The 27,181-nt window shown below is 43.2% G+C and overlaps 1 protein-coding gene across 1 annotated transcript in view; it reads right to left on the bottom strand.

Annotated features, from left to right (window-relative positions):
• Positions 1–27,181, bottom strand: part of LOC147665610 (period circadian protein homolog 3-like) — a 321,666-nt gene that overhangs the window by 106,409 nt on the left and 188,076 nt on the right. The window contains exon 12 of the mRNA XM_086949648.1: positions 26,898–27,051. Coding sequence (XP_086805774.1) covers positions 26,898–27,051 — 154 coding nt within the window. The remainder of the gene's footprint in view (positions 1–26,897; positions 27,052–27,181) is intronic.

Genomic DNA, 27,181 nt, shown 5'->3' with positions numbered 1-27,181 from the left:
TGTGTCTCCTGGAGTACTATAATCTGTGCAGTTGTATCACGGAGATATTGCATAATATTATTTTTTCTTGGACTGGTTCGCAAGCCATTAGTATTCCAGGAGAGAATAGCCAATTTACTCATTATACTGATATTCCCACCTCCCTACTTTAGCAATACCCAGAAGTCTATAAAAGCTCATCTGCAATAGGCCCCTAACCAGAAAAAAAATGTGGACAGTCACATGCCCTTTTGACATCAACAAAGCAAAATTAAAGCGAAAATAAGGACTTTAAAAAAAAATTCCCCTGCAACCCCCCCCCGTGCCCCTGCCTAACCCCCCACCCCCCGTGGGAAACCCTTGCTCTATCTATCTGGAAAACCAGAAGATAGCACTCTATCATGGACTCCCGCCTTCACCATAACCGGAGAAAAAAAAAACAGGGAGAAAAGAAAAATGTCAAAGGAGAGAATTAAGAGAAATAAATCTATCCTATATACCCTATACTATCCCTATGGGATCCATGTTATGTAATATATATTGTGTATTATGTGTTATTGTGTTCTGTGATATATGTTGCACTAATTTTGTTTCAAACATGATTACCCCCTATTTTTTTTTCCTTTCTTTCTTTCTCTTTCCCGCATTCTCCCTCCATCCTTATACACATATATTTCCCTTTATCTCTTTCTTTATGTTTTTAGTTTTCCAAATGTTATTAGATAACCACTCAGGGAAGCTTAGCCTAGCTGGACACTCCTTTTTCTTTGCCCATGGTCAGCAGTAGCTCGTTCGCTGCCTGCACAGATCTAATGTTATGCATGCTATTATTATACATACCTCTCAATGCTGCCGGAAAGACTAGTTGAGCCACTGCACCGTAACTTCTAAAAGCCTTGAGCCTTTTCCCGAACTCCCATTGCTTATCCAGAGTAGCCCTGGACAAGTCAGATCGAATTTGAAAGTTGAATCTCTTCGCACTAACAGATTTCTGTTTTAAGGCCAAATTTAAGATAGTTTCCTTAAGGGAATATGTATGAAAGTTACACAAGACTTTTCTGGGCTTGGATCTTTGGGGATTCTTTCTGAAAGGCTCTCTATGAATGCGTTGGATGTCTAAGGCTAATTCTTCCTCTGACTGGTCTAATCACAACGCTTCTTTCAACAGCGAGATGACAAACTGCTTAATGTCCGAACCTTCTTTATCCTCAGGGATATTCAAGATACGATTCTCCAGCGTCTCCATCCTTTCTGCTAAGATTTGATTGACTTTCCTAAGCGTGGTGATGTTCGCTTTTACTTCATCAAGATGTAAATACATACCTGTTACCCTGTCCTCAAGTACCTCTGTTCTCAGTGTGAGATCACTTAATTTTTTATCCAGGGATTCACAAAAGCACCTGATGTCCGCCTGAATTGCCGCCAAAGTCTCAAACCCTTTTTTAATATCAGCCGACATAGATGTAAACATTCCCTGAAAAGAAGCCTGCAAAGTGGCAACCAGGTCTGCATTAGTGCCACTGGATGGGGGTACTGGTGTAACTGATGTGGCTGATGTAGCCCCCTGTATAGTATCTTGTAAGCTCGAACCGGATGTTACAGATGAGGGGGCCAACAAGAAAGGTGGAGACAATGGGGGAGCCAGGACCAAAGCAAGAGGAGGGGGTGACCCGATGTACAAACATGTGTATCGCCAGCCTCACTCTTTTTAACTCCAACTCGATCTATTCCAACCTCCACGCTAGCTCCCAAATGCACTGAGCTTTCTACGCCGCCTGTAGCCAAAACCATTAGGGTATTATTATTATTAGGCAAGACCTCAATGCTCATTGCCCCCTCAGGACCTATAGCCTCTGCTGGTAACCTTTCTAGGTTATCAGGGGGAGGATTTTTATCTGGTAATAGAACCACTTGTGGGATCACCTTAAAAAATGACCTAAGTGAGGGAGTTATTTTAGACACAGAGCTGTAAATTTTGCCCTTAGACCTCTTAGATGGATTACAGGTGTAGGCGCGCTTCGCCTTAACCTGGCCCGTCAAGTATGAAGAAAGCTTCTTTTTGCTGTTGGTGTTGGCGTTATCTAGGATAAAATTACTGGCCACCACAGACTCCACCGTTTTAATTACAGACTCAACCTCGCCTAAGCATGGTGGAGGGGGCAAGCTTAAACTGACGTCCATAGAAAGCCTAGTCATCTGAGGCTGCGTTCGCTTATTTATCGCTTTCCTGGCCTCGCCTTTGCAACTTTTATACTTATTCCCTCTCAAGTTGTAAACCTGGTCTGCCCCGTTACCACCGTTACCACCATTCCTGCTGTTGCCTCCACAGTCTCCACAGTCTCCGCCTCCTTCACTCCGTTCTTGATCCGTTGTCGGCTCCCCCACCTCAGGCGTATTCTTTGCGAAGTTCCCAGTCACCTCCCACTCCGAGACAGGGCACGCAGCAGCCCCGCAACGTCCAGGAAGAAGGCTTCGAGTCCGGCGCCCCCGTCGGAGCTCCAGGGCGGCCAGACTCCACACCGGCCAACCCGCTGTTAGCTGCAGAGGTCCCCGGCACTCGCACAATACCTCCCGCCGGCTTGCACAGTCAGCAGCGGCCGGGATGATCACCGCAGCGGCAGCCTTTGCAGGGAAACACGCTCCCTCCAAACACATGGGGACTAATGGCGAGCGGGTGAGAGTAAATAAACGAACGCCAACTTTTCTTCAGGTAGTAGGTTTGTTTAAATTAAACGCTGCAGTATACGGTACTTAAGACAAGCTTAGATGTTGAAAACCCGCATTCAAATTCAGCACGGTAACCCTTGATAAGCACCGGACGGGAGTCCATGGACAGAGCGCCGCAGCAGCTCAAGCGGCTGCCGCCATGTTTCCCCCGAGATGTCGATCATTTAGCTAAAGTTATTATTAATTCAACAATACAATCACAGTTAAAGTAAAGTTATATTAAGAACCTAAACTTTTATAAAATATTTTTAAAAGCCTCCTAATATCACTGCAAACACACATTTACAGTGACGTTATTGGTACAACACATATAAAATATTATAACTTACATTTAAAAATGTACTGAATAAACAGTTACAGTTAAGTTATGAATATGATTATAACACAAAAGTTATTAAAACTCGCATTTAAAAAAACGCACATATTCACTGAAAACCCACAGTAAAAGTGAAATTGTCATTACAAACAAAACGATAAAACCAGTGAAATTCATCAGTTATGGTTAGAAAAGCTGAGCAGTGCTCATGCCCCGTCATGCACTGCTCCCACTTAACATTACTGCTGACATGTTAAATTAAATCACTGATGGGTTTGCAAATAACGTAGTTGTTGACATGAATTACGGGGTTATTAGGATGCGCTGTGAGTGGTACCTCCTGACCTTTTTCAGAACTCAGGATATCAGAGGTAAAGAGGAGAAATATAAAGAGTGTGTCAGAGTCCCGCTGAAGATAGAAGACGTCCCCAGTGAGCATTGGGTGGGATCTTTAGAGGACTAAAGGCTGATGCTGTGTGTTCTAGGCAATAGAAGAAACATCTACCCAAGGGACACCCAACTGGACAAACTGGACAAAAAAGCCTTGAACAAACTCAGGATGCAGAAGCCACTTGTGCAGAGATGACACATGCAGTGTGCTTTTCTCCTGATGTTCAGGGAACCCACCACGAGATTGACGGATTGATGGATGCATGATCCACCAAAGTTTGGTTGCAAACTAGAGGAACATGGGAAAGTGTGGATAAAATGGAAGGGCGTGACCAATTTGACCAACTTGAAGTATTCACCAGTCCGAAGTAACTGCATGCCAGCCAAGCAGAAAAAAAACAAATTCTGCCCCCAACCAGTGTCAGGCGACCAATGGAGGGAGAACCAAAGTAAGCTGGCAACAGCTGCAGCCAGCAAAGATGACAAAGAAAACTGTACAATCTGTTGGTGGTCATGGCCTCTGCCTGCCAATTCCCCCTCCTTTGGAAAAACCAAATGGCTGAGCAGGCTGTTAGACAGCTGGATGGCTACATCTGTCGATAGGCAAGGCTGCAAGGATAAACTTGGTACTACAGGTACTGTTAGTGGAATTATCAAGCGGGGAAGTGCAATCCCAAGGAGTGGGCCATTGTCTGTTTATCTTTAAAATGCTCTATGGCAGAGCCTGCTTTTTCTCTGAATAACCTCGACCCTTTGAAAGGTATATTTATTAATGGCACCTGAAGATCCTAGGAAAAATCATGGCTCAAATTCAGACAACGAACCTCAATTCCAGTGCCCATGGGATAGCTATTTCAATCTGTAGCATCCAGACCAGCTGGCAAGAGGAATTTGGCTGTTTCCTAACCAGCATACACCAATTGTGCAAAGATGTTTTGAAGCTCTTCAGGGAGGGTGGGCAAATATTTGCTCGCTGTGTTTCAAAATGCTTGGAAGCTGCAACCCGGGGAGCACGTGGCATTCCATTATTTAAGGATCAAATTTTGCAGAAGAAAACACTCTCTTGCCTAGGCCATCACTGTGCTTAGATTGTTCTGGCAGGGCGAATGAAATGGAAACATTGAGATTGACTTTACTTAGAGGGCCTTTCATGAAATGGCGCCCCAAGAGCCTAATTTTGTGTCAAAAAGGTGTTGAACAATTGGACTGAGAGTGACTACCAATGATTAACATTACCCACTACAATAGCTTCTGTCAGGGCCTCGTTAGTTTCATTAAGCAAATTTGCCTTTGTTTCCACATTGAGAAACTGTAATTGCAACATTTCTGCAGCACCTTAGATGACCACTGTGAAAGAGGCACACTCCTAAGTGGGTGGCCATGAGAGCTAGTCCAAGTCTGTCTCAGGTGAAATGTCTAAGCCAATAGCATTTTGAAGTGCAAGGTATAAGCCGGCTTCTGTAATCTGAACGGGATCAATGTGTCTGCTTGCTCATCATTATACTCATTGTGACGTACATGTTTGAGACTATGGATAGCCTCCGAGTCAGTCCTGAATAATGCCTCCAGTCTCCGAGCGTTAATTGAAACAATCCTTTCCATTCAAAGAGTACGTGGATGTATGTACACATCCTCTGCATAGACTGTAAAGCAGTTCATTCCCTAAATGGTGGCTATGGAGCAGAAGATGGAGAAGTTTGAAACAATGTTCTCAGCACTGTTGGCTAACTAAGGTTTTTTGGCATGCTTGAATGTCCACACAGTAGTGTTTAGTTAAGTTGTGAATAGAGGTGACCATTTAGCAGTCTTACAAATGTCTGCCAAAGAAACATTTCGAAAGAAAGCCATAATGGCTCCTTTTTTCAATAAGAATGCACCCTCATAGGGACTTGTAATATGCTTAGCCTTAGCTTAGCATATTTGAACGCAGTTAAAAATTCATCTAGCAATGACTGCCCTAGAACTAGAGTTTCCAACGTGACGGTTTGGAAACATATCAAGCAGTTCTTTGTCTTACAAACGTACAAGACCAATCTTGTCAGTGTAAGAAATGATTGCTCTTTTGGCATCCCTAAGGTGTGTAATGCTGTTTCAGTTACAGAATCTGGGTACAGAAAAAAGATGGGCAATTCAACAGTCTGGTTAATGTGAAAGGGGAAATTGATTTGGGTAGGAAGTTTGGGGGATTCCTCAATTCCACCCTATCTCTATGAACCTGAATGAATGGTTCTTTTTAAAAAGAGACCTGCCTCTCACGGATTCTGCTTGGAGATGTGACAGAAAGGCTATGTACCATGACAAGAATCGTATGCCACAGGAACATAGTGGTTCAAAAGAATGTCCCATTGGTCTGGAGAGAATATCATTAAGATTCCAAGTAGGAGAGGGAGGCGTCTTTGAAAGAATAACTCCCTTCATAAAGTCCTCGATATCGGGAACTTTAAAAATTGACAAATTCTCCCTATTCCGCATTGAGTCTGCAACAACACCTAGATGTAAATTGATAGAAGTGTATGCCAACCAATCTTTTTGCAAATGCACCGAAACTTAGAGGGGAGTCTATGTATTGATCACTTTAATAGTGGAAACTTCTTGTTCATTTAGTTGCATTGCAGACTTATATGGTAGGGTTACATGCCTCATGCAGAATTTGCATACACTCCTTCGGAGGTTTCAGGTAACCAAACTCCAAGGGCTCAGGTGGCAGATAGGTAGATTTAGTTGCCAGGGGTTTGAGTATCTGAGCAATCATTGATGCTGGTGAGATCTGGTGTCCGTGGTAGTTTTTCTTGTGGCAGAACATACATGTCCAGGAGCATGTAATATCAAGGTGTAATATCAAGGTTGCTTGGCCAACGCTGATGCTACAATGATAAGGGTCACTGACACATGCCTCACTTTGCAGACAGTGGGGGTTTGTGAGTCCCTCTAAGCTTCTAAATGTAATACATCACGGTTATGTTGTCTGCCTCGATGACTACTTCTATGCCTGAAAGGGGACTGTAAAAAGCTCTGAGTGCTAGAGTGATTGCCACGAGTTCCAAGAAATTGATATGGTAACTTTGTATTTGTGGTGTTCAGGTATTCTGTACATTCATGTGGTTGAAGTTTGCTCCCGCCCCGTGAGTTTGATGTACATGGGAAAGGGCAGACAAAAAGCATCCCAGCAACAAGTTCGTATTATTCCACCTTAGGAAAATGTGGTGAGTTCTGGGCCTTGCTAACACTAGATTTTCTCAGTGATGCTCTGCTTGTGACCACTGTCACGTGAGACACTACTTCAAGGGGCATCTGTGCAGCCTTACATGGAGTGCTAATGCAATGCGTGAAGCCATCATCTCCAACTGTGTCTTTAATATACATATCACAAGAAGAAGTCATGTCCTATAAAAAGGCTGCATTGTTTTGAATGCAGTCACCCTCTTTTGGTTGGGGAAGGCATTCCCTTTGGAAACATTTAGAACAAACTCAAAAAATGGCAGAACGTGATGATGCCTGTGGAGGGTAATTTTTTGGCACTGAAGGCAAAGCCAAACATGTGTAAGAGACACTGCTGTCTGAGTGTTTTCTGAGACAGTTGACTAAGAAAGGAAAGACGTAATGGCGGACACTGGCACTTGATGGTGTGCAAAAAAGGTTTAGAGCTGCCATGTAGTCCCGTTTTCAAAGCAGTGGGGTGATATCCTGCAGGGTAGTCATGTGGAAGTGCTCAGACAGGATGTAGTAGCTTAGTGACCTGAGGTCGAGAGTCCGTCCTTTCTGGAGATCAAGAAGTCCTGGAGAGAAACTTCTTTGTCTGGGGGCATCAGCTCAATGGCCCCTTTCACTTAGAGCACATGCACTTCCTCCTTTAGCAGTCGTAGAGGGTCACGAGAGCACTCATTTGTTAGAGGTTATTTCCTCTCATTAAGTAAGAAAGAACCTCAGTCTTCCTCCATGAGTTGTTGAGTGAATGGGGAAACACCTGGGGAGTCTGTTGAGAAACAGAGGATGTCCTGCTGGAGCCACCTCTCCCCTCGCCTCAACCCTTGAAGCAGGATCAACCCATGCTGTAGGAGATGGGTCCCCTCTTGTCCTGAAAGAACAGATGACAGAGATACCCTTGGATCAGAAAAAATGCTTTGGAATGCAAATCTGTGGGATGAGGTCTGTAAGGCATCCACTGACTTGACTGTGTCCATGCCTTTTATCTTCACTAGCAGAGAATAGACCCGAGGGCCACCAAAATGTACATTGAGAAAATGCTGTGCCACCTGTTGCCTGAAGCGGGAATCATTCAGCTTGGCGTGTCACCGTAGCAGGACTCTAGTGCTCCTCTCTCTTTAGGAGGTATCAGTAGAGTACAACTCACATCTTTGATGTTAGATATAATTTAGCATTCTGTCACCAGTTCATGGCTCCTCTTGTGATGGGCTTTAGGGAGGTGTTTCACTAGTTCCTCAGTCTTCTCTCAATGAAGGTGGTTGTATCCAGAGAGTAGTTTGTACAAACTGGCAATCCTCAATTGTGTGGCCACCCCCAATAGCCAGCCAAATTGATATGATTCCTTTCCATATCTGGGGGAGGGGCATCCTCTGCCACCTGGGCTGAGGCTCTTTTCCTAGCGATGTGGACCTCTAGTGAGTCAAGGGGGCGCAAGCACCGCCGATCCACCAGGGACTCTGTGTCCCACAAGTCTTTGCTGCCCTGTGCGCCCCCGGGAGGGAGGAGCAAGCCTGCACCCGAGCGCCTAAAGGCGCGTGTCACTATCGCGGCGCGGGGCGCAAGCACAGCCGATCCACCAGGGACTCTGTGTCCCACAAGCCTTTGCTGCCCTGTGCTCCCCCCAGGAGGGAGGAGCAAGCCTGCACCCGAGCGCCTAAAGGCGCGTGTCACCATCGCGGCGCGGGAAGCAAGCACCGCCGATCCACCAGGGACTCTGTGTCCCACAAGCCTTTGCTGCCCTGTGCTCCCCCCAGGAGGGAGGACTAAGATGGCACCCGACCACCTAAAGGAGCGTGTCACCTTTGTGGCGCGGGACGCGCCCAGGCCAAGCCCGGGCCAAGGGCGGGCCTGTCCTTGCCCATCAGAGCCAGGAAGAGACAGGGCAGGGCCATCCTCCCTTTGTTTGCAGGATTGACTCGGTACACTGGGACTAAGGCGCCATTCCCATTGATACAGTACTGTTCTGGCGTTATCAATCTCGCATTTGGTTTGACTCTGCAAAACTTGTGGACTAAAACGCCATCTTTAAAAGTGTTGCAGACTATGTGTTAATTTCTTATAGCACAAGCCTTAACTTGCAGATATGGGAAAAAGAAAGTCCATGGAAGGGAGGGGTGGGGGGGATGGAGATGAAGGGTCGGTGGGAAAACTCGCAAAGGGAAAAAGGCAAAGAAGGCACTCAAACATCCAGCTAGTAACTGTGTACTAGATCGTATTGATACGCTCATAGAAGAATGTGAGGACCTGTTAGTGAGTCAAACCTGCAGGTGTTGGCTGAAAAGCCCCCGCCTAGTGTAGCACATTCCCCTAGGGATAGTCCAAAATCCTGCCCAGTTGTCCCTAATATGTTTCATAAATGCAAAATGGGCCCCAAGGAGAATACAGCTGGGAGTACTATAAACCCTGCCAGGGAGGAATCCCTCCCTGATGCCGTTCAAAGTTCTATTGATGGGGATGGCCACTATCATACATTAATTGATCCTATAATTATTATTAAGAATAAATATGATGTGTTATCATGTACTGAGGTGGAGGTACTTCCCAATGCTTGGAATTGTCAAATAGGAAAAATAAAGAGCAGGAACCAGATGTACCGATTATCCTCGCAGTCAACTCGCTTCGGACCGAACCGGGGTCTTTGAGGTCAATGATGGAGAATCTAACTTCTATGCTTACTCTCCTAATGCATGAAAGTGCCAATTGTTCCATCTGCTCCACAGGTAGTGCTCACGTTCCAGGTGACCAACTACCAATTCAGGCAAAATCATCTAACCCTAATGCCAGCTGCGTGCAGGCAAAAGCAAGTTTTTTATATAGTGAGGTGGTCAACTAAACAAATTCCTGTGCAGTGATTCCCCCTGTAAGTAAGGTAGTATTGAAAAGTAGAACCACTACTAATCCACCACGTAATGAAACACCAAGGATGCAGATACAGCCACAGGGAGGTAAAGGTCAAATAACTGGTGTACCCTCTTCTGACCAACATACAAAAAAAGAAGGATGGGAGGATGGTCGGGGGGAAAGCGATACGAGTAAGCTGCAAAAAAATCTGAGAATTTTTATGGTGAATGTGCCGAAGTTAGGGCAAAATAAAATAGAAAACGCAGATTCACTGACTAATAAGGCTATCCACTAGACGGGGCATGTAAGTGGCTGTCGTTCGGTTTCTCCATGACAAACTCAGATGGGAAAAATATATAATGTTACTGGTCAATTCAATCACACAGGGAGCCCCTGTACCAGTTTCGTGGAAAGGAGCTGAAATTATCCCTTTGTACAAAAAAGGTGATAAGTCTCTCCCGGGGAATTATGGACCCATTAGCCTGATTGACTCAGCACAAAAAATATTAGGGAGACTAATTCTTAATAAAATACAGGCATGGATTGAGGTGTGTAATATATTATCACTTCTGCAAGTTGGCTTTCGTGCTGCCACAAGTACAATTGACCAGGTGTTCCATTTTGCACTATTATATTGGAGAGTGTTGGTTTTGGGCAAAGGCAGCTTGTATGCTACCTTTGTTGATTTAAAAAGCGCTTTTGATCTTGTTCCCCACTCAAGGCTATGGGGAACCTTACATCATCTTGGCCTGCCCATTGACTTATTGACCCTCTTAATGAGATTACATAAGGGTAATTACACGAAGATACAATGGGGCTCCCAGGGACAAGTGACCGGGGGGGTGCGCCAGGGTTGTGTTATGGCGCCAACCTTGTGTACTGTGTTCATTAATAGTATAGTTGACTGTATGACCTGTGTGAATACTGATGCCCCGATTTTAGCTGGAACTAAAATCCCGATTTTAATGTCGCAGATGCCACGCTGATAATTTCGAAGACTCCAAATGGACTACAGAAGGCTCTGAATATATTTGAGGATTTCTGTGCTGCACGAGGTCTCGAAATCAACGTGTCGAAAACGAAATTCATGACTTTTAATCAACATAAAGCTTTTAAGGGGTGTATTACAATGAACAATCGTTCTCTGGAGCAAGTGAAGGAATTCAATTATCTGGGGGTAAATATTCAAAATGATCTCAAGTGGAACCATCAGATCGTCATGGCCACCCTAAAGCCTAAACAACTCTTGGGGGCTCTACGACTGGAGCACAGTAGGTCTTTTACGAAACCCAACAGTCCGGTGCTTCAGGTATATGGCACTAAAGTAGTTAGCTCAGCACTATAGGGTGTGGAGTTATGGGGTTTAGGCAATATATCTAAACTTAGTCTGCCTGAAAATAAGATCTTGCGCGGTATTATCAATCTTCCACAAAGTACGCCATTGTGCCCGCAGTTTTACGATCTTGGGAGGTACCCCCTCACTGATATTGTAAAGCTATGTGTTGTGCTATATTGGCGCAGACTGTGGACTATGCCCCAATTGACACCATACGCTGCTGGGTTTTTAGAAGTAATAAAATCTGATACATTTCATACAATTTCCTGGCTTCGAGTTGTTAAGGACATCCTAGTTAAAATGCTTTGGGAGGACCCTGCCACATCTGCTTTCCGTCAAAAAAGATTTTGAAAGCTAGGTACTGAGAAATGGTCATACTCAACAGATTAACAGCTAGTGACTCCTCCTCATTATCAGGAAGGTTCCTGGACTTTAAACTTACACCGTGTTTGGAACCATATTGGGATTACATCACAAAGCCATTGGACAGGAAGCTATATTTTCAGTTGAGAGTAGGCTCCCTGCCCCTTGGATCTTCAATATCAAGGTGGAATAAAACTGGTGATAGCAAGTGCCTTAGCTGTCAGAAATCTAATGAATCAATTGCACATATGCTATTTGTTTGCCCAGCATCCAAGGTGCCACGTAGGGTCTGGCTGAGCAGTATATGTAAGAACATGGGGACAAAGAGTAGTTTAGTAGCAGAAAGAATTCTATTTACCAATACCGCACCCCCTATTTCTATAGCAGTTGCAAGATACCTTAGGTGGATGTGGATAATTAGGGCAAAATCAATTACTAATTAAACTGCGTTTGCCATGATGAATTTAAATATTTTTCAGGGCTTGTAATCATATCGTTGCAGCATGATTTCTCACCCACAGTGGTTCCTGTATAGAGATTCTATGTGCTAACTTTGGACTGCTGCATGATTTATCACCAAGATTGTTTTCTGAATTGAGATCCTAATGTGCTAACATTGGACTAGTAGCCAGGGATTGCTCCAGTAAATTATGAATTGTTGGTATTCCTAATGCTGTATATAATTGTTCATTGGCAAAACAAGCTTTCTTTTAAGTATCAATTTCAATTATCAATCTCAATTTGAATTTTATTGTTTAGTTAATTAAAACCATAACAAATTTCCATTATCATTCTCAACCATAAATTAAAAGTTTGATCACTGAGTAAGAACAGCAAAGGATGCATTTTATCTTATTAAAAACCTAATAATAATTAAACAAAATAACTCAAATTGGTTAAAAAAATTAAAAAAAACAAGAAATATTTACATTGCCTTCAAAAGTTTTTCAAAAGTCAGCAAGAACTTTACAATCTTACAGTTTATTTGTGGTGACGTTACGTCCAGGCCTCAAATAACTGCAGTCCTGCAGGTGCGTAGTCTCTTAACCAAGAATATGTTCTTTAGGAAGAGCCTTCGCTCCGAGTTCAGCTGTTTGCAGTGACATATTATGTGAATTAGATCTTCTTTTGCATAGCCGCAGAGGCTACAGGCGACGGATTCTGTGTGTTTCCAGGTCGGCTCATCAGCCAATGTTGGAAATTTACCGAACCTCAAGGCCATCAGCTTTTTTTTTATGAAAGCAGAATATGTTGTGTCCAAGTATGCCGCTGGAGTTAGTGATCTGTAGCTATTGATCACAGCCCAAGAATGTGAGCGGTGTGAAAAAATGTCTTTGTCAGGGAATGAAACTTGGCAGCTTTGTTTAATGCCAGTTTGAATGATGAAAATTGCAAGTTTTTTTTTCCCAAAGATTGACGGTGCATGTTATCTCCAATGCACTAGACAGGTATTTATTTGCTTCTGATTTTTGGGGGGTTTCTAATTCCTGCCATAGGAATTTGTTGAGATTATTGTCTGTGGCTCTCAGTTTGATCCAATGCCACTCCTTAAGGCATGAGTAAAGCCGTCCCAAACTTTCATTCTTTAATCCAAATTCTAGGCGAATTTGGGCAGGCGAAGCAGAGATCGGAAGTTGTAATACCTTTTTATAGATTTTAGTGATTAAATTGTTTAAGAGAGCGGAATCCTTACCATTCATTGCTACGCTTGCGTAAGCTAAGGTTGGAAGAACTTTGTTAGCAATCACAGTAAGTACTGGCTTTAAAGATGGACCTTCCCATTTTTTTGACACGGTGCTAAGTGCGAATATTAAGGCTCCTGATCTTTGGGTTAAAAAAAATTTCTGGGCCTTTAAGGTAAGCTTGTCGTCGATGTGGTATCCCAAGTATTTATAACTTGTCACCCTTTCCAGCTGTTTTCCTTCTAGCCAGACATTGTGTGATGTTATGTGACGAGTGTTAATTAACATTGTTTTAGATTTGGAAAAGTTAAGAACCAAGTTGTTTGCGGACAGAAAAGCTGATAGGACCATTAGCAGCCTAGACAGGCCGACTTTTGTCTGGCTCATGAGGACGATATCATCGGCGTATGCCAGGTGTGTCAGTTGTAAGTCGCCTAATTTCGGCGAGTGGGCATTACATCCGTTTAACTTTCCTGAAAGATCCAAAATAAATAAATTGAACAAGTGAGGGGCCAGGACGCAACCCTGTTTTAAGCCAGCTGTAGTGAACACTTTTCTCGATAGTCTGGACCCGTCCCCTAGCTTTACTTGCGTCCAGGTGTAAGAATAGAATAGCAACAGGCCCCTTAATATGCTCTCTGGAATCGCCCAAGCTCTTAAGGTCAATAAAACACAAGTTCAGGTCCTGTTTGGTGCGCTTGCATTTTTCCGCAATCATTGTGATGGATAAATTATTCGATGTTGTTCCGATCCCTTCTCTGAACCCTGTTTGATTAATTGGGATCAAATCTCTCTCTCCTGACCACTTTACCAGGTCATATAGTAATAGCGATGCAAAGTATTCGGCTTTGACGTCCTGAAGTGCAATTAGTCTGTAATTAAAAGGGTTAGATCTATCACCACCTTTGTATATGGGCGTTATAATGGACCCATGCCAACTTTCCGGCACTAGGTTGTAAGTTTGGACGTCATCAAAGAGTTTCTCAAGCAATGGGCTCCAATATTCCGGAGCATGTTTGAAAGTAGATTTGTGGGATGCCATTTGGCCCTGGGGCCCCATTGCTTTTGCCCTTTTTAAATATTTTCATTATCTCCTCAGCAGAATATTTTCCGTGTGATGCGACAGGAATTAGGTGTGTAGACTGGATGGTAATTGGTGACTGACTACTGCAGTCTTCGTCGTTTGTCCTGGTTCGTTGATGCGGTGAGAGCTGTGTGTTCCCAGGAGCTTTTACTGGGTATTCCTTAAATTTAGAGGAGAGAAAGGTGGCCCATTCAGAATCCTGCACGTTTGAGGTCAATACATTTTGAGGTCTTGTAAGTTGATTTATAATTTTCCAAAATGTATTTGAGTTTGAGAGTTTTGAGCTGAAAAGCAATTTCGTCCAGAAATTCTCCTTAGTCCTCCTTTTGTGTTCCCAAACCATCTTTTTGTATAAATATCTTTGCGCATAAAAAGTGTCCAATTGCTGCGCATCTTTGTCGTTTGTTTGTAGCTTCTTATGAATTCTTCGCAGGTTCCTCTTTAGGTCTAGCAGTGACTTCGGTAATTTGCTGTTTGGACTGAGTCTTTTGACTTTTGTTTCTGGTAATTTCATTTTTGACATCAGTTTGTCTAGAAAAAAATTCCATGACTGTATGTTGTTCATTGGCTCGTTACCTAAACCATACAGCGTGGCCTCTATTATTCAAAACCACTCCATTTTATTTGCATCAGACCAATTAATGCGCTTTTGGTTGATCGTGCTTAGATGTCCCTCCGATATATATGATGGTTGGAATCTTTCCGTGCGGAAGTTGAATTTGATGTGTTGCATCGCGTGGTCACTCAGTGGCGTATATTCAATTTAAAAGCCGTCTAATAAGGGAATTAATGGAAGACTTACAATTGAGAAATCCAACGTTGATTGGGAGTGCGGCCCATAGTAAGTTTTTTTCGGTGGGCGGTCTTCATCGGTCCTGCCATTCAGGACACGCATACCTAGATACTCTAGTTCTGTCACCAGCAGTAAGCCGAGCGGATCCTTACGGGTCCTTGCCACACTTTGTATCTGCCGTGGAACGCTCCAGTGCATATTGTCTGCCATTAATATTTCATCTTCCTCAAGGGAATATATCAAGTTGGAATTAAAATCGCCAGTTAATATTATGTTCCATGATGGCTCGGTGGAGAGAAGACCCATTATTGCATTGCACAGTACGGCATTTTTTATCTTTTTAACGTCTGAGTTCGTTTGCGTGTAGTAATTAATCAGAATTGTTGTCTTGTTGTCAGTTGCCTTTTGTCCTGATAGTTTAACTAATTGAAGGCTTGGATCGGGAGAATTGAGCTGTTCGGAATAAATATTTAGGGAGGTTGACACGTAAACTGCTAGGCCTCCGATGGCTCGTCCATGGGTTTTGGATTTTTCGGCAGCCACAGTGTAATGAATGAAGCCGGCCAATGCGATTTCTTCTTGCAGCCATGTTTCTTGCAAGGCGATGATATCGCCTTTCGCCCATTCATCTAATGCTAATCCTTCCTCCAACAATCTTTTTGCGCCGGCGATGTTCCATAATATCACATGTATTCCCTTGTTTGCAGCTTGATTCACCGTATCTTTATTGGGTCAGTTCCTCTGCTTATCATTTAGCATACTGGGAAGCCACTTCCAGTGATCCATCGAAAGTCCAGATTCCTCGATTTTGTCCGCTTCCGTTCCTCCCTGAGTAAGAGCTGGGTCGCTTCTGCCTTTAGCATTATATAAGATTGAATAGACTGGCTTCTGAGGAGCAAAGTCAGCAAATTTCCTGGTAAACCGCGTTCCGTATGATTTCTTCAGTGGCAACGGATGACGGAGGGTAATGGGCTGTGATAATTGTATACCCCATGATTGAAATCAATCCGAGCACCCTAACATTAATTGGACAATCCCTGGGGTTTTCCAAGTAGTCAATGTTTGATCGTTTGTTGTGTCCTTAGACTCTCTTTGAAATTGAACTTGTTCTAAATCTGTAGTTTTTATATCGCTTAGTTCCTTAATTTCGGCCATGAGTTTCAAGATGTTACTACTCCTGTTTAGTATGTCAAGCCAACCCTGTGTCTTATACTCTGGAGTAAAAATTATTTGAAGGCGATCATCACCAGACTTGATTGGCTCTTTCCTTGTGTCATGACAAACCTCTCCATTTGGTTGTTTAATTTCATGGTTTGTTATACATACGCTTAGTTTGCCTTGATTTGAGTGGGCCGGGGTTTCAAGTATTGATTTTTGAGGAATGTGGCGAGGATTAACTACTAAGTTTTGAGTTTCAGTTTCTAAAGTTGCTTGGAGAGAAGAAACAAATATTCCCTTATCCTCTGGTTCAATTCGGGCATCCATTTGTGCTCGAGTGAATATATCATTTGATGCACTGTTGTTACAAGCTGGGAAGTTTGCGGCATGCTGGTTCTGAGGATTAAAGTTCCTTATTAAGCCTGGAACTTGCATATGGCCGTCCATGTTGCTATTTACCCCTGCTAAAGTGGTGTCTTGTGAAAAAGTGGTATCTTTATTAATTTTTAGGTGAAAGTCGTTGTCTTTTTCGCAGTTAAAGGGTTTTTCAAGGTTTTTATCCATTCCTGAGGTGGGTGGATTGGTTACTGTTAGCGGCGCGTTGTGCGGTTTATTTATCGTGGGTTCGAAGCTGGTCAGGCTATCTGCTGGCTTTGGGCCCCTGAGAGCCATTATCATCGTCTGAGTTGCATTGATGGATGTGTCAACTTTTCCCCTCACTTCTTGGCAGGATTCCCCAATATGGTCCTCTGTTATTGGCTTTATATTAGAGTTTGCAAAAATAGGATATATGCTAAGGCTTGACTGTGGGCCAGCTTCGCATTTTTTATTCCTAGCTTTCCGTTCTTTTTTCCTTTGTCTCTTTGTTAGTGTTAGCTTTATAGGGGCTGAGATGATTGCATCAGTTGTAGCTACTTCATGGGTATCTTCGCTGATTGTAATATTGCCGGGCTTGAGGGGCTCCTCTTTATTGACGTACCCTAAGAAGGGATTGTCCTCGTCTAATTCATGACTCCCGATATTAACTTTGCCTGACTGATCAAACTCTGTGGCCGGGTGAATAAAACGTTTATTTAATGTGAGTATCTGATCTAGAACTATAGGTAATGTGCTTAGCTTATCAAGAACTGGGCCACAAGTACATGAGGATTTGGGTTGGAAGGCATAAGCTTGTGCTCTAATAATTAGGTAATTTAAATTATCCAATTTTGTATTGATTCGGGCTATGTAGGATGCAATTACATTCATTAGATCAATTTGAATGTCCAGCTTATCGGATTGCATTATTAATGTTGTTGTAGATGTTTGAAGTGCTTGTAATAGAGGAGCAATGAAGTCCGGAGGTCCTGTGACCTTGATGAAATTTTTATTGGCCTCTTTGTTTACTGATTTATAATTTCTCTTGTTCATTGGTGGCACGTGATTTTTGATTCTCTTTACGACACGAGCTGGGTAGTTGTGGATCTGGGTCGCAACTTTCATATTCAACTATGGTGACTCCCTCCTCCTGGGTTTGCTTTATTTCGGCCGACCGATCATTCTCTTTGCCGTAGAATTTTGACTGGCTGAGTTCAGGCCATTGATTGGAGAGCTCGTCGAGGCTCGAGTGCAAAACTTGCATATGATCCAGGCTTGAGCTTTGATCTATTGCAATTATGAGAGGTGTTGGTTGTGTGATAATGGTATTAGAGTCCCCGGTGACGGAGTGGACCATTGCTGATGTAGTAACTCTTCTTTTGAAATCAAATGAATTTATTTTATGATCTGTATTATCTTGTCTGTATTATCTTGTTGATCCGGACCATTCGAGGAGACTGACGTGTCACTAAGGTGGGGATTTATTTTACCTAAGGCAGATGCGTCTCTTGCATCTGCCTCCCTCTGATCGTTAGCTGCAAAGTTTCTAACGGGGGCTAAGGGGGACGATAATCCCTCAACATCCCCTGTTGACGAGAACAGGGCTGATCCTTGATCCTTCAGAAATTGAAATCGCAAGCTCATTGCTGTGTCTTTTCTTAAGGCAGATTTTTCGAATAAGGAAGCAATTGGCGAGATTAATGGAATTTTCAAAGAATTGCTTGCCTTATTAGCACTAGTTTTGTCAATTCTCCTTCGTTTGGCTGTCCCCTTTGGGGCATTGGTTTTTACTCCTGGGGCCTTACTCACTTTTTTGTCGGATCGCATAATAAATCTGGACGCAGCTCTATTTAAGCCGCGGTGTCCGCCGCTGTGTATCTCTATTATAGCACCAATAGTCTGCTCCTTGGTCTGGTCTGATATAATGGCAATATTTTTAAGGCGTTTTAAACTTTTAGGAGCCTTCTGGGGGCTTACGGAGTCTTCTGGGGAGGGGGGCGCAGACCGGTTCAGCACACCAGTACTTGGTGCCAGCCCTCTACCTCTTCCACCGCCGCAGCCTGCAGGGATCCGTGGCTTGTTACAATTCGCCCTGCCACTGCTGCAGCCTACCCTCCGCCACTGCCTCTGCCTCTTGCCTCAGCTGCTGAATCCCCATCCGTAGCTGGGATGCCGAGGGGACACACACAAGGCTTAGAGGTGGGTCAGACAGATACCCGTGTAGGCTTGAATTTCAGGGGACTGCCAGGGAAACGGCTGCTCCAGAAGCCGTCCACCTCCTTCCCCTTCCCCGCAGCTTTTCCCGCAGCACCGGGCGCCGAGCGGGTCGCGTGGGGAGGGTGGGGGGTCAGGCAAGTCGAGGTCGTAAAGATTCGCTCACTTCGCTCACCCGCAGCCGCTGCTAGATCGCGGGATCACGATGGCTGATGGCTGCAAGCGACTGCAAGTGGCTGGCGTTCCTCTCGGCGTTCCTCTCCGCCTCTCTGCCTCTCACGGAAACTCCGTAGCACTCAATTGCTCTCTGCTGACCTCTGCTGACCAGCTTTCTTTTAAGTACTTTTTTATGGTCTTTTTAAAAAACAAATGTATTTATATTTATATAACTGTTCTTATGTGCTTTTATGACTATTTTGTTGAATAAAGCTTGTTTGACTTGACTTGAGCCAAGTGGTACCTGTCCCCTGCTGTTCACCAGGTTGTCTGAGACCCCTTTGTATTTCTTTTGGCCCGGGGTGACACCTCTAGCCTTGACCTGGTCGTTAAATCAGAGCATAGTGCAATATTAGACAGACCTTCTAGTCCAGGATAGAGTCTTAACCAATAAATCATTCTCATCCTGCATGACATGAAGATTGACGTTCTGGTGCTGTGCTACCCTCTGTATACCCATGTAATATGCAGCAGCGTAATTGATAGGAGAAGCCATGATTGTTAAGGAGTCTAGGTCTGGGCCATCCAGGGGGTGGACGTGCTTATTCTTCCAAGCATCATCCCATTTCTCGGTGCGACAGGGTTCCCGGGGGTTATATTGCCTTCCTTGCTTTGAGTCTTTATGCCCTATATTTGAGGAGTGTGGCAACTGAGGAGGTAGGGGTGTACAGGGCCACAGAGATGATGGCATAGGAGGCCTATGGGTAAGAGATTGTGGTGGAAGATAACGATCTTGATCACATATACATATACATACACACACACACATACAGACATATAAATACACAAATCTATCTATACTACTATTATAAAGAGAGAACTGTGAACCTTTGAGCCGGGTAAACTCTGGAAGTACAGCACCAATAACAACACCCAATACAGCGTTGGAAAGGGGAGGTCCAGGAGATGGACAAAGGCTATACAGCACCACACCATATACATTAGGGAGGGGAGATCGTTATGGGAAAAGTAGTCCTTGGGCGTATGCATACAGTGATATGAACGCGGCATATACAACGCTTGCGAGAGGTGCAATGGCGTGTGAGCATGGCGTTAGGTAAACGTGCCGTTCGGCGTCCAGACAGGAGCGCGGGGAGGAGCGCGAAACCAACACCCAGTTCAGTGCAATGTCCGCCACCATCATGGTGAAGAGAGCGGCGGCGACAGGGGAACCTTGGGGAGGAAAAGTAACGCGGCGTTCGGCAACCCTGTCGGTGAACGTAAGTCGCGCCTGACAGCTTCGCTGTAAGCCCGCATGCATGCTCGCAGCCCAAAAAACGAAGCAACTGTTTCCCAACCGCAGACGTCCCGCCCCAGTTAGGCCAGACATACTGCGGCTGGACCCAGCTCCCATGTACTGCAGGTAGGGTGGGGGCGCGGCGGGGCAGAAGCGGAGGGCTTTGGAGCTGGGGGAAACTGTGGAAATGGTGTGGATGGTCTGAAGCTCTGCGATGGCTCGTTGGGGAGGAAGAAAGAGGCACAGGGAACTTTGAGGTATATATTACGCGTAGCGGGCGAGTAGAGTGCATGCAAGGGGAGTGGCCCAGTTCACTTGCTTTCCCGTGGAGCGTCGAGGTGGGGGAGGGGAGGGGGGGGGTAAACTGCTTCCTCAAATGAAAACAAGCTGCAGCCAGCCACATTTGTTTTCGGTACTCTCCCTCCACCCTGACTTCCCGTGGGAGGAATGGCAGGTATGTATGTGCCTGGGGCGCCTCCCGCTACAGATGATGGGGGAGGGCAGTGTGATGGGGGAGAGAGGGGGGGGACACTGCCTCTCTGGTGAGAGCCGTCAGGTAAACAAACAGATTAGCATTTCACTGTGGTACATCCCGCCCTTCATGCCATGTCTCATATCGTGTGCTGGGGGCGTGGGCGTGTGCGGGCGCGGGATTACGGAAAAAAAGCTAGCATTGTGCCCAATATTTCATTGTTTTTTCTTCCCAGGTTCTGTAGATTCCAGCACCGGGTCTGCGTGCCCCGCGCTCCCAGTGACGTGCACCTGCTTTACTGTATGGAGGTCAGGCATGGCGCTATTCCCAAGGGCCGGAAGGAGAGCAAACAGGGGCCATTGTGGTGGAAATGTAATCTCGCCTTAACTTCCGGTGACGCCTGAAGCGCACACTGGAGATTTTCCACTTCTGTTGAGCACAAGCCTCGCGCCACGCACATCCGGACACAAGGCCCGCCTCCACGGAAATAGCAAGAAAGGGACTATCCCTCCCCCGGGAATATGTGATGATATTCCGCAAACCAACATCCCGCATACCATCACTCCGCAATTTTTATAACGCAGGACTATTACTCCGCAAAGACATCATTTCTAAAACGTTTACAAAGCATATGACTTTATCACGCATGCCATTATAACGCAAATGCATGTGTGGTAAAGTCATATATTTTGTAAAAGTACATTATTAAAACATCAAATATATGTTTATATATATGTGACATGCACCAAGCTTCAGGTGCATGCCAGAATATTACAGCATATTCGCGCGATTGTAAATAATGACAGCTCTTATCCTGTCGCGAGACACTTCAAAAGTGTACACAGTAACAACCTACAGTGTCTCAGCTATTTTGTCCTGACCCCGGTCCCCCACCCACGCAGGGGAGGGGATAGAGACAAAATGGTACGGCAATTAGAGTCGAGAATGATTCTAGAACTGGACACGAAGGTACCCAATGGTTTAAATACCACGGAGGACCTTTATCATTTTTTTTAAAGGTCCTATTCCAACTTTACAGTAGTTTGCCTGCTGCTCCACATTAACATATATCATATTGGATGAGAACAGGATCGAATTGAGGCCGCCCTCCTACACTGAAACGAGATGTACTGATCTTTGATTTTGCCACTTGAATGTTTGACATTTGAGTTGGTTTTTCCATCACCCAACATTTTATTTGACCTTTTTTAGATGTAGATATGGATTATTAAATCCCACTACATCAAGAATATGCACCACACTACAGGGTTATTATGAGCACTTTTTTTACATTTGTATTTGCCAAGGGTAGGCCCAACATTCATACTGCGGAGGGGTTGCCATCAATGTTTGATGTCCCCACATCATTGTAAAGGTTTTTAACTTGTTGTTATTATTAACAGCAGGTTCTTAGTCTCATCAGTACTTTATTTATTTGCGTATGTTGCACAATTGCCATGTTTACATTGCGTAAGATTTGCACTTCCCAACGGACAGTTTTTAGATTAAATAATTTGATGGTTTTAGGTATATACAATATTACTTTTAACTTGATTTATAGACCTTTGCACTTATTTAAATGTTTACTATTGCGACAATTGCACATATAGCGACAAATTACACATGTGTATCAGTTTACATCAATGCACGTTTTAGGAGTACTGTATTGATTATTTTTCTTGCATTGGGGCTTACCATGTAGTATTTTGTTTATGTTTATTCATCACATGGTGTGCACAAACGCATTGAAAAACAAGGCATTTTGGGTAATATTTTATTGTGATCAAGGGCATCCGCCCGAAACGCGTCATTCCGCTGCGCTGCTGAATTTGTCTGAATAAATCTTTTTTTGCCACAACTTTGGGATTCGTTTGGTCTCTAGTCTCTGCATTATTTATATTATTTTTATTTATTATTTTATGTTATTACCCTTTACACCCTAAAAACGAATCCCACCTTGCTCCCTTTAAATACCCCTGCACCCCATAATCATAACCCACCCTTACTCCTTAAAATACCCCAACACCCTTAAACACTAACCCATCTTAACCCTATAAATATACCCTGTACCCCAAAACCCAAACCTATCCCTAAACCCTAAAAATACCCCTGTACCCCAAAACCCAAACCTAGCCCTGAACCCTATAAATACCTGTGTACCTCAAAACCCAAACCTACCCCATAACCCTAAAAATACCCCTGTCCCCAAAACCCAAACCTAGCCCTGAACCCTTAAAATACCCCTGTACCCCAAAACCCAAACCTACCCCTGAACCCTAAAAATACCCGTTTCCCAAAACCCAAACCTAGCCCTGAACCCTAAAAATAACCCTGTACCCCAAAACCCAAACCTACCCCTGAACCCTAAAAATACCCCTATACCCCAAAACCCAAACCTAGCCCTCTACCCTATAACCCCAAACTATATCTGAACCCTTAAAAAAAACCTAAACACCCCAAAACATATACCTCAGCACCCCAAAACATATACCCCTATATCCAAACATTTTAAAAAAACATGCTTTTACCATTCATGCATTTACAACGAATTTCGTTGTCGTTGTAAATGTATGCGTGGTAAGAGCTTATAAAATGTAATGCCATGCATTATAATGGCATTGCGGAGTCATGATACTTTCGTAATGAAAGTATGCGGAGTGATGGTATGCGGAAAAAAGTTGCGGAATAAGGGGCGTTTACCCTCCCTCGGTAAGTACATTGTTGGCATGGCGGCCCACATCTCCAGCAACATACTCATATTTTAATACCACCCATTTGAAAAATGCACAGGTCTTTCTCATTGATGGCCAGCACTGACATACACTTTAAGACACACCTCCCGCCACAAGTTCTAGAATTGCGAACTTTAGAGCTGGGGAGCTACGTTCGAATCTCAGCATCAGCTCAACATATCCTGTGATTCCAGGCAAATCGCTTTGTCTCCCCGTGCCTACCAAAAATGAATGTGTTCTTCTGTAATGAAAATTGTGCTCATGCCATGTTGTCGAGTTTGCGCTATATAATATTGCAAGGAAAAATAAAGTAGGGAAACTCGAGTTCACACACTACTGAACGCGCACTCTGAAGTGCATCAGCAGTGCACTGTGAATCGGAGCGTTTCGCAGGCATTTCACAGATAAGAAATGCTATCAAAACGAAATCCTACAAAACAATATACTACTGGCCGGCAGCAATTCATACCCGGACAATGTCGGGACGGGCTGCTAGTATGTATATATATATATACACATACATGTATATACACATATATCTATGTATATAAATACACATATCTATCTATCTATCTATCTATCTATCTATATATATATATATATATATATATATATATATATTCACTCAGCAAGTTCCTACTTTCCACAGGAACCACTCGGACACTCCAGATGCTTGCAGAAAAATGTATTCAGGCAAGAGAAAAACTAAACGTTTCGGTAATAAACCTTGTTCACGCTCGTAAATTCATGTGGTTACCTTGTTTAAATACACTTCAAACATTACGTGATAAAACGTTACCCCCACGTGATTCAAAGAGCAACTTTAGTGGCCATCTTGTAATGTGCAAAAATGCATAGTAGAGTCTTATTCCGACCTACAAAACCCTGTTTATGTTGTAAAATACACATTTGATTACTTAGAATTTGATCTTGTAATAGTCGCACAAATTATGAAACATTTTAGGTAAAAAATATGTACATTTGTCATTCCCACGAAAAAACATTAGTTGCGCATGTTTTGGGCTACTACATTTCTGGTTAAATGCCTCAGTTGCATTGCCCAGTAATTATCAATCCAACATATGTTCTTATATACACTCGTAATCTGACAAGTCTCAATGTATAACTTTATTGAGACCAATATTAGCGTCATTGCGATGTTCCAAAATCTAGCCCAAGCGGGCAATGTAGAAGTAGTTAATGTATTATAATATTGTTTCTTTCTACATAAACTGCTAGATTGTTAATACATAAGTCCATGTCAATCATCTTTACGTGAGTATAGTTCAATGTTCCATCACTGTGCCGCAAGTTGCAAAAGTTGAAGTGCCCTAAATCTGAAATAAAAACCCAATTAAAATACAGCTTAACTGAATACAGATATATACATATTCTATTCATATAAATGAATTGCCAGTTCTTCGCTCACATTCAAGCCTTTTGGCACAAGACTTTTCAAGTCAATGATATAGCGTGATTCCAGTTTGCGCAAGGATAGCTCTCGATTACCACCTCTTGCTCCCAGGTTCACAGTGTCAATTACCACCATACGTAGCAAGGTCTCATCACTGAAATGGTTTTCAGCAAAGAGTCAGGCTACAGGGTGCTGTTTGTTCTTATTCCTAATCGCCCGTAGGTGTTCTAGTACCAGTTTCTTTGCTTCATGTTTGGTACTACCCACGTACCACTTGTTACATGGGCAGATCAAAACATAAACACTGTGTGTTGTGTTACAGGTGTGATTTTTTTTATCACAAACTCCCTGTTTGAATTCGGTATTTGTAGTCTATCACAATCCCTACTATTCCTACAGGCTTTACACCATCTGCAACATTTAAACCCAGATGGTACTGAGGTTTCTCTCACTGATTGCGTACTGACATGATTATGGCTGAGTTCATCTCTCAGCGTCCTGCTTTTCCAGAAAGTATTTTGTGGGTTACTTCCTAAGTTCTTACTCAGGTGTTCATCAGTCAGTAATACGTGCCAATGTTTTTTAAAATTCTGTCGCACTACATTCCCCTGCCCTGAGAATGTCATGATAAATCTGATACATTCATCATCCTCCTTTTTTGCTTGGGATACAATAAGTCATCTCTGGATTTAAGTTCTACTCTAGCCACAGCTTCTTTAATGGTCTTTTTGCTGTATCCTCTTTCACTGAACCTTTGACACATGAGGATTTTCTCGTGTTCAAAGGATGCCTCAGTACTACAATTCCTCTTGGCACGTAACAGCTCCCCATAAGGGATGCTGTGTACCAAGTTAGAAGGATGGCTGCTGTTCGTATATAGTATGCTGTTTCCAGCATAACTCTTGTGAAACAGCTTTGTAGTTAGCTTCTCATCCTTGACTTCTAAGAGGACATCTAGAAATTCCATGGTGCTGTTGTTTATTTGTCCTGTGAACTGTAAATTTAAATTGTTCACATTTAATTTCCCAACAAAAGATTTTGCTGAGTCCTGATTCCCGCACCAAATGCAAAAAAATATCATCTATATAGCGCAGCCACAGGGCAATGTTGGCAAATTCAGCCATTTCAGCGACAACCCGCTCCTCCCACCAGCCCATGAAAAGATTTGCGTAGCTGGGTGCGAAGCAGGTTCGCCCCCAGCTACGCGAATCTTTTCATGGGCTGGAATGTAGTAGCCCATAACGTCCGCAACTAATGTTTTTTCTTGGGAATGACAAATGTACATATTTTTTACCTAAAATGTTTCATAATTTGTGCGAATATTACAAGATCAAATTCTAAGTAAAGAAATTTGTATTTTACAACATAAACAGGGTTTTGTAGGTTAGACTCTACTATCTATTTTTGCACAAGATGGCCACTACAGTTGCTCTTAGAATCACGTGGGGGTAACGTTTTATCACGCAATGTTTTAAGTGAATTTCAACAAGGTAACCACATGAATTTACGAGCGGGAACAAGGTTTATTACCGAAACGCGTCGTTTTTCTCTTGCCTGAATAAATGTTTCTGCAAGCATCTGGAGTGTCCGAGTGGTTCCTGTGGAAAGTAGGAACTTGCTGAGTGAATATTTCGAAAGTGCTGGCGTTCAGAACTCGGACCGCCCGTGACAGCCCGTAATCCTTTTCCGGCATTGGTGAAGTGGAGATATATATTTATATATATATATATATATATATATATATATATATATATATATATATATATATATTATATATATATATATATATATATATATATATATTTTTTTTTTTTTTTGTCCAAATGCCTGAGCTATGAGAGGTCACACGACAGCCTTCTGCCATCTGGCTTTACAATGCAGACTGCTTTTCAGTTCCGATTAATATTTACATTGCCAACGCGTTTCAAGGTCAAAGCCTCTTCTTCCTGGGCTGCAACAAACATGACATTTAAAACTTGCTTTTCATTTCCGGTTTTATTCACCTGCCTCCTTTGGGCGTGGGTTCAGTGCACTAGATTTTGGTGCATGATGGAACATGTATTTCCTTGCTGCAAGCATTAAGTGTCAACATTTCGTTTGTATTTTTAAATGCATCATTATTTCCTTATATATATATATATATATATATATATATATATATATATATATATATATATATATATATATATATATATATATATATATATATATATATATATATATATTGATAGCTCACCATGTGTCACTCATTTAATCCTCACAAAACATTCTCCACACTGCATGTCACAGCATAAAAACTGTCACACGTTTGTAAATAAGTATCACAGTTCATGTACAGAGCACACCTTTTGCTTATAAACTGCAGAGATCATTGAGACTTACGTTCTAACTTTGTGTCGGCCAATGATGAATGCCACTTTCCGGCTCCAGGGGTTCACAAAGCTTGACCAGCTAGTGTCCAGCGTGACGTAGTCTCCATTCTTGGCACAGAAACGCATTGCATGTTCAAAGGGCTGCTGACCTGCATGCTTCATTACTTCAAGGGAATGAGACATAGTATATATTTTTACTAGATAAGCAGGTACTGCTTTTCTGGTTCAAGTAAGGCCAAAGTACCGTAAACCCACATCCCTTTTTAGCAATATGGTGAGTGCAAGGATACACTT

Source organism: Lissotriton vulgaris, unplaced genomic scaffold (genome assembly GCF_964263255.1).
Source record: "Lissotriton vulgaris unplaced genomic scaffold, aLisVul1.2 SCAFFOLD_771, whole genome shotgun sequence".
Lineage (NCBI taxonomy): Eukaryota > Metazoa > Chordata > Amphibia > Caudata > Salamandridae > Lissotriton > Lissotriton vulgaris.
This window is presented reverse-complemented; position numbering and strand designations above follow the sequence as displayed.